Source organism: Nymphaea colorata, chromosome 1, assembly GCF_008831285.2.
Source record: "Nymphaea colorata isolate Beijing-Zhang1983 chromosome 1, ASM883128v2, whole genome shotgun sequence".
Taxonomy (NCBI): Eukaryota; Viridiplantae; Streptophyta; class Magnoliopsida; order Nymphaeales; family Nymphaeaceae; genus Nymphaea; species Nymphaea colorata.
The window spans coordinates 3521932-3535459 of NC_045138.2; the positions used below are offsets into that span (position 1 = coordinate 3521932).

Here is a 13528-nt window from a genome sequence, read left to right on the forward strand (position 1 = left end):
CTTATTCCAGGAACAGGAGATACAGTGTTTTTTTCCTCAAAAGATATCTCTAGAGTTAAGGAAACGAGAAGAAGAGAAAAGCTCATCATGCAAAATTAAGAACCAGAATGGGCGAGAAACGAATAACATTCATCATGCAAAATTAGGAACCAGAATGGGCGAGAAACGAATAACATTCATCATGCAAAATTAGGAACCAGAATGGGCGAGAAACGAATAACATTTGGCAGCTGAATGAAAGAAAACACACGTCGTTAGCAGCTCCAAGGAAGAGAGAAAGAGAGAGAAGCTATTGTGGCCAGAACGTGCTGTCAACAACTCTCTGGTCATGAATTCACGAGAATCCACAGAGAGAGGGAGTAAAGGGCCTACAATTAATATAGGGGAGAGGGTTTATTAATTCCGTCCGTATGTTTCATAAATTATTTGGACATTATTTATTGGCAAGGTGGGATCCCCAAAGGGGTCAGCCTTGATGGCATCTTTCTACTCTCCTGCTCCTTCTTGTCCTATATATCTTTCTCTTCCATCTTTTTCCAGAAAACTCGCCCTCGTCATTGTAAAAAAGTTGTGGCCGAGCGATAATTAATGGATTCCTCTCATCGCATACACAGTAACACAAAGGACCGCATTTCGCCAAAGAAGGGAAAGCAGAATGGACAAAGCCACACCCTATTAAATAAATAGACCAGATTCACAAGTACATGGAAAGAGAAGAGACCACAGTAGCAAATTCTCTCACTGACGAAAAAAAAGCAGAGATGAAGGGGAGTAATAAAAAACGTAGAAGTTTTATCTACACAGGTTGAGGTTGGTGGTGTGGGTGGCAGGCTTCTATCTGCAAGACACTTTGACAACATTGACACCTTCCCTGCGCAGATGGCTTTTAGTTGATATCGAGCGATCGTTCATCCTTTCCGCGCCCGGCTACCATCATCGCCAATAGAAGAAAAAACAAAAGGAAAAGAAAAGGAAAAGAGACGGATTTTTGGAAAGAAAAGGCAGATATGGTAGAATTAGACGTTGGGGTTGCTCCTGAAGGAACCAAGAGCCTTGATGGCAGAGGCTCTGAGGATGTATTGGTGGAAGGCAGCAGCAATGGCAGCTCCAACGAAGGGCCCCAACCAGAAGATCCACTGCAACCCCAAGAACAAGACACATGTCATCAAATTGGCACCCAATATCAAGATAATGCGTTCAAACTGAAAAGAGTGGGCAGTGGCAGAAGCAGACAATAAAAAGTGGGTGGGAAGGGAAGGAGCTGGAGCACTTACGTGGTTGTGCCAGGTGGAGTCGTCGTTGAAGATGACCGCAGCGCCCAGGCTACGGGCAGGATTGATGCCCGTGCCCGTGAGTGGGATGGTGGCTAGATGGACCATGAACACCGCGAACCCAATGGGTAATGGTGCCAGAACCTGCAGTTTTCACAAAACCACAGAAAAAGAAAGAAGGGCGTAAGCAAGGCCAATCGGTCCCAAACTCCGGCCAAGCCAGATAAGGCTCCGAGACACAAGATAAAAGCTAAAGAGAGTCATATAAGATAACACAGTGAAAATGAGAAGACGAGAGAAAGCTGCCCACCAAAAGAACACGCCAGGGCTGGGGAATCCTACGACTTTTTATTTCCTAATCCTCGCCTTGCGTAAAAAGCAAAAGGTGAAAGGCTAACGCATTCACTGCAACACAGTGGGCCTTAAAGATGAAGAAATGACATCATAATAGTGCAAGGGAAACCTACTACCCATTATAGTACAGAGAGAAAGATAGGAAATTTAGGCCGGAGAAAAGGGTCCTACAGTGTTTCCCTGAGGCGTTTATGTTCCCAGTCGACGGCATCTGGAGCTGTCAACCTGAACATGAAACCGTAATTCACTCAAGCTGCACCGTGGTGGCGATAATCGAGCCTGATTTTCCCAGTTTTGCCACCACCAACAACGGCAGAGAAAGAGAGAGAGAAAAAAAAAAGAGAGGAGGGGAGGTCTAGTTTGAGGAGTTGATGCTGTGGGCTTACCGGCACATGGGAGTCACGGGCGTTCCTCTTGGGATCGGTGGCGGAGAAGACGGTGTAGACGAGGACGAAGGTGCCGATGATCTCAGCCCCGAGGCCGACGCCCTTGGAGACACCGAGGGCGAGGAAGTTGGTGCCTCCCCTATACCGGACGTAGTAGGCACTCTGGAAGCCCTTCACCAGGCCAACACCGCAGATGGCACCCAGACACTGAGCCACTATGTAGAAGATGGCCCTGATCAGAGACACCTTCCTCGCCAGCAACAGGCCAAACGTCACGGCCGGGTTAATGTGACCGCCTGCAACACACCAAAACACCCCAAAACCAACAATTACGTCCTCGAACTAGAACCTATAATATAGTAGAACCGGGTCACACAGAAATCCATGCGTTAGTAACGCCAAAAATTTTCAGCAGAAAGTAAAATAGACAGTTTATTTCTTTCATAAACCTGATCCCCTGTCTTTCCAAGACCATAACACTCTGAAAACTCGGCCACCGGATGCATGTATCAAATGAAACACGCGGCCTTCCACTTCCATCCCGACTTATTTTTTCTCTATTTAAGCGAAACCGGCAAAAAGAAAACAGGCATCAGGGAAGTGGGCGGCCTTCTGGCTTTCCACCCTTTGTTCGTTTTTGTTACATAACACTCGTCGACCACCAAACCCAGTCATCGGTGGGAGTAAAGCAGACGAGAAAGAAGGTAGAAAGCCCGTCTTGTCACCTGGAGGTGTCCTTTTGTGTGTATGAAAGAGAGAGACAGAGAGAAAAAGACCTGAAATTCCGGCGGTGCAGTAGACGAGAACGAAGATCATGCCGCCGAAGGCCCAGGCGATTCCCAGCACGCCAACCCCGGCGCAGGGGTCGTTGGAAGTGGCGAACTGGTGCTTGTAGCCGATGACGGTGGCGATGGTGATGTAGAGGAAGAGCAACGTCGCTATGAACTCCGCTATGACCGCCCTGTAGAAGGACCACTTGGTCAGGTCCTCGACGTCGAACAGAGGCGCCGGCGGCGGGTCCGTATAGTCCTTGGCCGTGTACCCGGCGCCCTGCTCTGTCACCTCGACCTCCTTCCCCATCCCTCTACCAGAAGACCAAGAAAGAGAAACCAAACCAGAGAGAGCGAGAGAGTGTGTGTGTGAGGGCTGCTGCTTCTGGTCATGTAGTGCGTCTGGGAAGGTATTTATGGGCAAACCCTTGGGCGTCCGGTATGACGGCCTCCCGTCATCTTTACAAAAAAACTGCCGTCCAGACCGACTAATCTCCATTACACCAATTGTTAAGGGACTCGGTGGACCGCAATGTGGGGCCCACTCCTCGTCACAGGAGGCCCTGCCGGTCACTCCCCCCTTCCCTTTTTATCCCTCGGTCAACCTCTCTTTTTCTTTTTTACTATAATACCCTTTGTTAACGTCTCCCGTTGATGGGTTTTTTTTTATTTATTTTTCATTCATGCACCGTTGAAGTACAAAAAAAAACATATCACGTAATCTTGATTTTTTTTTTTGAGGTTTGTACCGTCTTTTGCAGCGAAATTTTACCATGATTCAATTCAGAAAAACTTTTCAAGCAAAAAAGAAGTTTGATTTTTTTTTATGAAAAAATTGTTTCTTTTGTACATTAATAATTTTACCATAAAAAAAAACTTTTTGCATCAAAGGAAGCTTGAGATAAAGCATCTCGGACCGATAGACCTTGTCGTTTGAAATGTTTCAATGGTTCTGTTGTAGGTTTTTAACATTTTGCTAAGGTGGTTTTTAGAATTAGCTTGGATGGTTAGAAAATTTGGTTAAGAGTTAAAGTTGGCTCACCCTTGACTTAACTCGACTTGTCTCCTCACTTGATCATGATTCGCTTCGCTCGATTCAAGCTATTTTAAAAATCAACATGAGTCAATTGGCTGTTAATCGTTTATCGATTCAAGTCCCAATCATAAATTTGCCAAGCAAAAAAAAAAAAAACCTTCCACTGAACTAAGGGCATTTTAGACATTATCTTTTCAAGAAACATGCGTACGGATATACAGGGGCCTCATTCTTATCCCTTTTATCTTGCTTTTGAAAAAAAAACTGTTAAAAAAACCCAAACAAAGAAAAGGAAGAAGCCGGAGGGATGGAAATAAAAAAAGAAAGGGAGGATAGCATGGTAAATCGGGTTGACCGTTCTCCCTTTCTTCTCTTTCCCACCCCGACAGCGATGAAGGAAAAAGCAGCTCGCCAGTTACCGGTTTCCGGCCCCGCGAGTAGCCGTTGAGAGATAAAATGACGAATCCACCACCAGGCAGGGCCTTTCTTTTTAGCTCTCAGATGAGAGATGATGACAGGGTGAAGTTTAAAAAGGTTCAGACGACCCATTCATTTCACGTCGACGGCATTCCTCCTCCTTTCTTTATCTCATCAAACTCAAAAACTCTCTTCTTATTCCTTCGCCCTTCAAACTCATCCTCCTTTCCTTTCTTATAACCATAAGCCGTCAGATTATATATATATATATATATAAAAGTGGTTGGTGATAGAAGACGTGCAAGTATTTAAGGAGAAATTTAAGGGAGCACCAAATTTCAGGACTCGTCGTCTCTCCGAGGATGGGATGGGACACAACGGTGGGAATCTTTTACAGCTGAAGAAAAACAAAACAGATTTTGATTTTGTTTTCCTGCAGCACCAATCATCGAAATGCTTTTATCACGATCGACAAGGTGTGGAGAATCCGCGTTTAACTTATTTTATTCGTTCGTGCATGGGAGATGGTAAAAAAGGAGTTTGGTTCACATGGTTAGATAGAAGGGATGTCGAAATCGCGAGGTTTTATCTTAGAATCGAAGCAAAGACCTCGACGCTTGAATAGGCGGCCTCCTGTGTATCGATGAAAACAAACCAACTAAAGCGAAGCTATCAGCATTAAAAACTGAAGAATCATCCATGAAACTATTACTGGTTTGAAAAATGTAAGAGAGAGAGAGAGAGAGAACATGAGAGGTTTATGCAATATGGGGAGCAAGAAAAACGGAAGATTATGTACACTAATCGTGACCTGTTCTGAAATACTATATGTGAAGTCATTTCTCACAGTCAAAATGGAATTGTCTATCGTTTTACATATAATAATACCTTGTAAATCTTTAATTAGTGGAAAAGGAAAAAAATCTTCGTAATTTCAACTCGTTCTTCTTTCTACTTTGATATTCATTTTTGAAGTCTTTAAACTTTTTTTTCGTAAAACATAAACAAAAATCTAGTTAAAAACCTTCTTTCTGCTTTACACCGGCCGGTTAATAATCGGTAAACTGGGCGGCCGGCGATCCCATCTCTGTCTGTCTGGAAGATTAAGACTGAACTCCTACAAATGTACTTCACGTTGAAACGTGGCGCCGCTTTAGAGGTGAAGAGTAGGATGGCAGGGTTCGGAAGTCTCCGGAACCTCCCGCCCTGGGACCCACCAACAAGGGGAAATATGACGGAGACTTGGTGATCTGAATCTTCACGCTCCCTCTCTCGACCCATCATATCTCCGCCATTTTGTCCTGTAACGTTAAATTTAATTAAAAGAAAAAAAAAAAAAAGAAGGAGAAAGAAAAAGGATGTCAGCCAAGGTGGTCCCACGCCAACATGAAGTGGGCCCCGCGCCCCCACTTTCCAGCTCTGTGATTGGCTGTCGATCACGTGGACCACCGGCCCCCGAGCCGGAGGCTGTGCGGTGGGCACAGCAAAGCGTGCCGATGTGGGCCCCACTGGGCCCGTCCCTCTTATTTCTGCTCTCGTGGGGCCCACCTGCCAGAAAAAAAATGATTAGAGCTTCGTCGTCCTCTCTCCATCCTACGGTTCTGGGTCGGGTCCGCTTCTGACCCTCAGCTCCCAACGGCTCTTTTTCCTCGAGATGCGATGGCTACGTGACAAGTTTTCCACTTCACTGTTGGGCTCTTGACGTTATTTCATTCTGCGGTTTTCTTTTCTTCAGGGGGGATGTTCATGTAAGTAGCAAAAGCAAACACGAATAAAGAAAATCTCGACTCCGTTTCCTACCGTTTGACTATCATACCGGCCGCTTATATTGCAAAAATAATTGAAGTCTGTTGACGCCATCCTTGACAGAAGCATGAGAAGAAGAAGAAGAACAGCCCGGATTTTGGCCACGGCAATCATGCTTTTATAATTTTTTTTTTCAACCGGCCGGAAAGTTATTCGCCGCCAACGGTTTCCACCTGCTTCCGTTCTTCTCTCCCTTTTTTTAATAACGTAAAGATCTGTTTCACCCTGGTCCGGATGTGGCCGTTATGGACGAATGATTTTTCATGGAAGCTACCCATAACACATATCACCGTTTTTCCAACTACCAAATCCCAAACTGCCAACGGGAAGTTGGACAGTTTCCGGCATGTGCTCTGCAGCTTTTTAGTGTTTGGCACGACTGAAAATGTTGTAAGTGAGAAGAAAACACACGACTGAAAATGTTGGTAAGTTAGAAGAGTTAATCTAGTGTTAGATTATTCCAAATGAGAGATGAAGCTCTTCATTCGTCTTCCTTTTTGCGCATACCGCCCTTTTGAGTTATGCCCCTGTTTTAAATTAACCTTTAAGCCATCATTTAAATGTTGTGATTTGTTTTAAGAATATTTATAAAGCTATATTCTTTTTCTTTTTCTTGATTGGAGAAAAACCAGCCAAGCTGAGTGACTTTGTTGCTTCCTGAACACAGACTCACAAGCCAACAGCCCCAGCGCAGCAGAAAGGTAGGTGTTACTGATGGTAGTAGATTCAGCAACCCTTTGTCTACCGGCTACTACATGCAACAAACACGATGAGACCTATTCTGGGGCAGAGAGAGGGAAGGGGAAGGCCACCTAGGCCATGGCCCTACCCCAAATAATTGGAAAAAATATATATATACAATGAAAAAAATTAGTTGCGCAATGTATTTTTTAGATTCGAGTTCAGTTTGATCTCACTCCAATCCGAAGTTGGATTGTTTGGTTTGCTCCTGAAAAAAATCTTAGCTCCGCCCCTAAGACTATTGATATATGTCTATATCATTAGGTTTAGTGTAACGACCAGACCCACTTCAAGTTTTGCTTTCAGTCTCTCAAAAAACTTAACAATCAAGACAATTAACCACTTAACAACTTTCTTTATAAGTTTTTGAAGATTCATCACAATGTTCAAAATTTTGAGAGTATTACATTATGCATCTTTCAGTCCGAAAAAAGTTAAGAATAAAGACGACTAACCACATAACAATTCTCTTTATAAGCTTTTGAAAATCTCTTACAAGTACATGACTAAATTTTTATATTGTTACATTATGCATGGGACTATATCAACTATCAGCCTCTCTCTCTCTCTCTCTCTCTATATATATATATATATATATATATATATATATATATATATTCCAATTTTAGAGATTATAAATTGCATGACAAAATGCTTCTCCTTTTTTTTTTCTCCCATTTCAATTTCATTGCATAAGTTCTTAACTAACATATGATTGTATGGAAATTTTTTTAAAGAAAAAAATAGTTGGCATCATGAACTTCTTCCAAAAGGGATCCGTATTTTTGGTAAATGTTGTCTCGCTTTTACTTTATCTCATATATAAATTGCAAATTTTCTTGTTGGGCAGACTAATTGCCGGTGGCTGGTAGAAGGCAACTACGTTTTGGTTTGATTTCTATAGGCCTTAACTCCGGCGGTGGAGCCGGGATTTCTTTTTCCAATTTCGTGCGATGATCATCCTCACGCCATACGTCCTTTTCCCATCTCGAATTAGTTTAGTTTAATGCTGCGTTTTTGGAAAGCTTTTTCCTAGTTCATTCAAAACTTGGAATTCTTTTCCACTGCTCTTCTAAGTGAAGTTCCTTTTCTTTTTCCTTTTTTCCTGAAAAAAAAAAGAAAAAAAAAAACTTTAAATAAAGTGAGACATGTGATCCACTTGCACTCCTGATACTCAAAAGGAAGACAAAAATAAAGTATCCTCGAAGCAACACCCATGCTTGCTATCATGAACTGTTTCTTTTTTCCTTTCTCCCACTCATGTCCTAAAATCTTCTTCATCATTTTGTACTGTAAAACTATGCTCTCATTTATACAGTGGAAGATGATGATTGGAACTGTTTGAATAAATAGGTCAACCTCCTTAGAAGCTGTTTGTATGCTCATGGAAAACGCTTATAGAATCCAAAGAAAAGTGCAACCCAGTGTGAAAAGTCTTCCTATAAGAACAAAATTGAAGAAAACAAGAAAGAAACACATTTTTCATAGATGACGTGAAATTTGGTTAGGTGGTGTTTTTGTCACCAGGAATACACAACGCTTAATATGCACCACACATGTAACCCTCTCAAATTCATCACTAAGAACCAAGATAATCACACACTTGCAAAGGAATATCTACCACACATATAATCAACCCTCACAATTTCACCAATATAATATATTGAAATGATAAACACATTTGAGAAGCAACATGAACGACCTCGAGCAGGTTCTTCATTGTTTGCATTGTATCACATTCTTCAATATTGACTCTAATAATAATAGCGATACTCAGGGAGCATTTGCCCGCAGAAACACTAGCACATTAATTTTGTCATTCTGTCAATATATTTGAGGCAGATTCATAAAAACACGTTGTTGGTATGCTTTCTCATGTTGCCACCAGGTTGGCTAGTGCTATAAATAGAGAAAAATAATATATAAATTTTTGTTATGGGGCACTGTTATAAAAATTCTCATTTCTAAAGAGACACAACATATATAAATAAATAAATAATTATAATAAATCTATGTAAAAATATATAAAAATTTTGTTGCTGGTGTGGGTAGGTAGCTAGGCTACTGGTTGTAATGTTTTTGAAATCAAAACTTTTTTTAAGCTAATAAAAGAAAGACAGGATGAACAAGAATACTAATTGCACTAAGCAAAAGGAAACAACAAATGTTTTTTTTTAATTACATATTACAAAAGGCTTCTTTTTTTTTCTAGAGCATCCTTTATAAAAAAAATTCTTTCAATATAAAAAGAAAAAAGAAAAGAAAATGAACAGCAACCTAAAAAAATTGGCTGACTCGAAAACAAAGTCCTCAATCGCTTAAAGATTGTGATTGTCTTTCTTTGTTTTTTTAACACTCCGTTCGTTTTTTTACTGAAATTAGAAAGAAAAGTGATCGTCATTGGCATGGTGAAAAGAGAAACTAAACTGGAGAAGTAAATGATGTCGGACTTTTATTTTTTTTCAATGAGAAGAACAACTATATTAAACTAAGTGAGAAAAGATATAATATGCATGATTCAGTAACCCATAAGCAAGTTCCTGATCTTAAACCAAGCAAAAAGATTATTTTTATTTTTGTATTAACAACTGTTCCGAGACCATTTAGCAGGTTCCATAACTTTAGTGCCGGGAATATAAAGTTTTACCTAAAAGGTCAAACTTTATGACCGAGTAAAATTTTTTGACCTTGTTTTCCAACCTTGCTTGTATATTAAAATGTGCACCAAGAAAACTTTCATGCATAGACGAATATAAAACTAAAAGACCTAAAACAAAAGTTCGATATCATCACTACCTTTCGTTCCACCTAATGCCACCAGTTATTAAATATTCTAATGTTCGACTGTTTAATATCATGTATTTATTTGTCCAAACTAGGATTTACTTAAACCGAAAGTAGGAACTTCATTACGTCCTTGAACAGCGGACAACCAATCACCGAGTACCACGTGCATCAAGTGCACTTGTCAGGACGACCGAACGAATATAAATATAAAAGTATATATATTTCATTTTTTTCTTCTTCATATGCATTGAGCGCCCAACCTTTTTGTTTTTTGTTTCTTTTTAAATTCCAATGTGGGCCTTGTACCCAATTCTTTGAAATGACCCACTTTCAACAATTGAAAAGTTAGTTTATCTGACCCGTAAATTATGTGGTTTCCTCAAGAAAATAAGAGCCACACAAAATATCATCGAAACTATAAATCCTAAAATAAGAGAACCATCTTAAAGGAGGTCCTTCATTGCCCAGTGAACCTTTGAATAAAGGCAACCGCTTGGTACTATTGTCTTTTCTAGAAATTTGCGACCGATTTGGGGATAATTATATTGCAGTTCCAACTTCAAATTAAATTTCCATGCGATTGCAAAGATGAAAGGAATTCAAGAGAGGCCGAACACTTTGGATTTCTTTGTTTCACATAAATCAACTTCAAATAAACTAAAATACTCTCTCTCTCTAAATAAAGGAAAAGACTCTCTCCTTCGTATCTTTTCGGTGACACTTTGTCGCTTCCTTTTGTAATTTTATTGCAATTTCCTCGGTTCCCTTTCTGTGTGATATAATTGATTACAGATTCAATTCAGAACTATTTAGTTGGAGGATATGATGAAGAAAAGAAGATGCCATCCTTTTTCACAGACTGGATCTGAGGATGAGAGCTAAAGAGATATGATGAATATCCAATCCTACCAAAAAAAAAAAAAATCGATTGAATGATGGTCACATTCCGAACTTAATGTCTTCGAGAAAGTAACTTAAATCTAACAACACTAAATTCGATCTGGGTAGAATCCGATCACATCCGTATCTCCAATCACCTTCGAAGGCTGAGTGAACTTGGAACAAGAATTCCAAATCCGAGTAAGCAATGGAAGGCCGTGTTAAAAAGTTTTCGGCTTCTTCGTGGTCTACAAAGACAAAATGCGTGCTTCAGAGCACCACCAAGGAAAGAAGGTCGGTGGCTTTTGCGTCAAGAGGAGGAAACAGAAGTGTAGCGATCATGGCCGCAGGAGAAGAAAGAAAAGGTAAGGAGTCGGAGTGGGTGGTATGAGATGAGACTGTGCTCCATGTGCCGTTGCCTGTGAGGCTGACAAGAAAAAGCTGCACCTCCCCCACTTCAACCTCCTCCAATATCAGAATTTAATTAATGTAAAAGCGGAGGCCCTAATCTTCCTTGGAACTCCACATCAGATCCTCATCTTCTGGTCTCCTTTTTGTCTTCTAAAATGGTCTGGACCGCAGATCCTATTCAAGTTTGCTTGTGCTTTTTAATTTGCCACTCTCAATGAACAGTAAGCTGGCTTCTGCACCTTCCTTACCACCACTAAACTGTTTCTTCTTTAGCTGTTTACTTGACCCCTCCCTCCCTCTCTCTCTCTCTCCCTCTGTATATGTGTTGATGTGGAAGATGAACTGTTAGAGGTGAGCAGCTCCAAAGTTGGCATCGAGGATCCTAATTGCAGAAAACAACTGGGCAGAGAAGGCTTTCACTTGTCTTCCTCGGGAATTTAAGTTTCATGGAGGGGAAGGGTTCATATATACTTCTTATGGCAGACAACCGTTTGGAAGCCATGGCGGCTCCAAAGGAAGGAGCAAAACGAGATGCAGACATAAGCTTGAACGCACGCGTGCTCGAGGAAAGTAACAGCTGAATTGAGTGGTGCAGACAGGAAAATGGGGGCACCCAGTCCGTGGCGGGCACTGACTTACACGCTGCCCTTTCCTTCTTCCTCATGTCTATTTTATTCTCATCACCTGCAATAACTCTGATACCTAGGATCCTTTCAGCAAAGGAATCTCTTCTGATCATCCAAAAAATGATTGGCTTTCCTGAGAATAATAGTAATTAGCTAGAATGTCTTTCCACTTTTATCATTAAAGCAACAAAGCAACCAGGAACAATGATAAGCAGCTTACGTGAAACTGGTTAACGAAATTATTTTGGGCAGTCGGTGGAAATTGAAAGGCTTCAAGCTGAAGAGCTGTGTCGAAGTTTTAACCTTTGCTGTTCTCTATGAGCATTTTCATTATAAGCCAGGCTGCAAAATAGTTAGTCAGGCTGCCAATTCAGAAAATCAGAACGGGAAACTGTTGTATACATTTTTTTGGAAAAAAAAAAGGGTGAAAACTATATAAAACAATCAACAACAAGAAAAATCACTTAAAATGTTAAAAAAATAATAAAAATGAACAGTACTGTGTGACGCGAAGCTCCCTCTACCTTCCAAGTTAAACAAATTGTATCATGATTACACTGCTCTAGAGCTTCCCTCCTGGGATGATCTGATAGACGTTCTACCTAACTGCTGCCTGCGCATATAAGGCAAAAAAATAATCTCAGTACAGTTTTTTAAGCTAGAGTACGCTACTGTTCCCTCGCTCTCTCTGCATCACGGAATACTGAATAATGAGTGAGGAAAATTCTGTATGTATTGTTTACGGCATTATATAAATTCAAGCCACATTTCCGTCTTTCATTTAGAAATGGGTGGTCCAGTTGCTTAACTTAAGCATGTAAGCTTATCCCTTTTATTTTATTACCAATCAATTCATAAACCATGAAGCCAATCAATTTTGCCTGCTCTCCTGTAAAGCAAGCAGTCATCTTAGCCCTTTCGTGAATTGTTTTTCTCTATCTCTGGTGGTTGGATGGAATATCCTCTTCTGGGCGGCTTCACCTCTTCCCCTCTCATGAAAAAAAACAAACAGAGAAAAATTACATGAGCTTCACCCAACTGAAACAATTAATGACAGCAGTACTGATCCGACGACATCCGTGACTCAGCCCACTTCGCCTGAGAGCTTCGTTCCCAAAAGCATGACATCCCACATGTCTGTTTCTGTGCAGAGAGAGTACCATGAAGGCAAATCTTTTTTTTTTTCCTCTGCTAAAGTTAGGTACCCCTTCTCTCTCAATCATGGAAACCGAAAGAAATTTACTGCAAGGAAAATGAAGGAGAAGACATTTGAGCCCTGCCCAAGTTCACAGAAAGCGTTCGTCGGCTTTTTGTTTGTAAAGTCATCCATGACTGCTGCCTCTGCGAGCTGCAGAGAGTTCAGTTCAGAATTTGACAAACTACCCAACTGCATATTCGGCATAAAGATACAATTCCTTCCATGATTTTACTTGTTCGTTCATCTCATGAAACGCCTTATCATGGGTAGATAATGTCAGATTGCAAGTGCGTTCTGTAATTGTAGACACCGACTGCTCAGTTGATAAGTACAACTAATTAGGAAGTCAATGGCGCAGTGGGAGTACACATGGTCGAAGAAAGCTTCCGACTGAGCAATTATTGGGTACCAAATGGCTTCATTACTTCATCATTAAACCCAGTGGCACAGTTGGAAGTCATTTTCATGTTAGCATTGAAGATCCAAATAGAATCCGTTAAGCGTCTCAGGGGAATATGCCATCAGATTTGAAAATTATGCAACAGGTGGCAGCTCAACTTCCCTGCCAAAATTACACTACAAGAAAAAGAAAAGGCACTAGTCTGAGTAGTAGAAAGACGCCCGATGGTTCCCTGCCCATCATGATAAATGAGAATAAGCAGCGGAAGATTCCCACTGCACACAGAAATACCTCTAAATGACAGCGAAATGATGCGCAGAGTCTGACGATTGATGAATATTTTTAGAAGCTCCCCTGGGAAACGGGCAGGCAAAGTATATCCGATATAAATCATTCACTTGAATGTCAAGAAAAAGCAAACTAGTTGATAATATGGTATCTATCTG

The 13528-nt window shown here is 40.9% G+C and overlaps 1 protein-coding gene across 1 annotated transcript; it reads right to left on the reverse strand.

Annotated features, from left to right (window-relative positions):
* Positions 1-656: 656 nt before the first annotated feature.
* Positions 657-3186, reverse strand: LOC116257682 (probable aquaporin PIP2-1). The gene is made up of 4 exons (XM_031634639.2): positions 2788-3186; positions 2012-2307; positions 1275-1415; positions 657-1136 (listed from the first exon to the last, which is right to left on the reverse strand). The coding sequence occupies exons 1-4, from the start codon at positions 3089-3091 to the stop codon at positions 1017-1019; spliced, it is 861 nt and encodes a 286-aa protein (XP_031490499.1). The 5' UTR covers positions 3092-3186; the 3' UTR covers positions 657-1016.
* Between the last annotated feature and the right edge of the window lie 10342 nt (positions 3187-13528).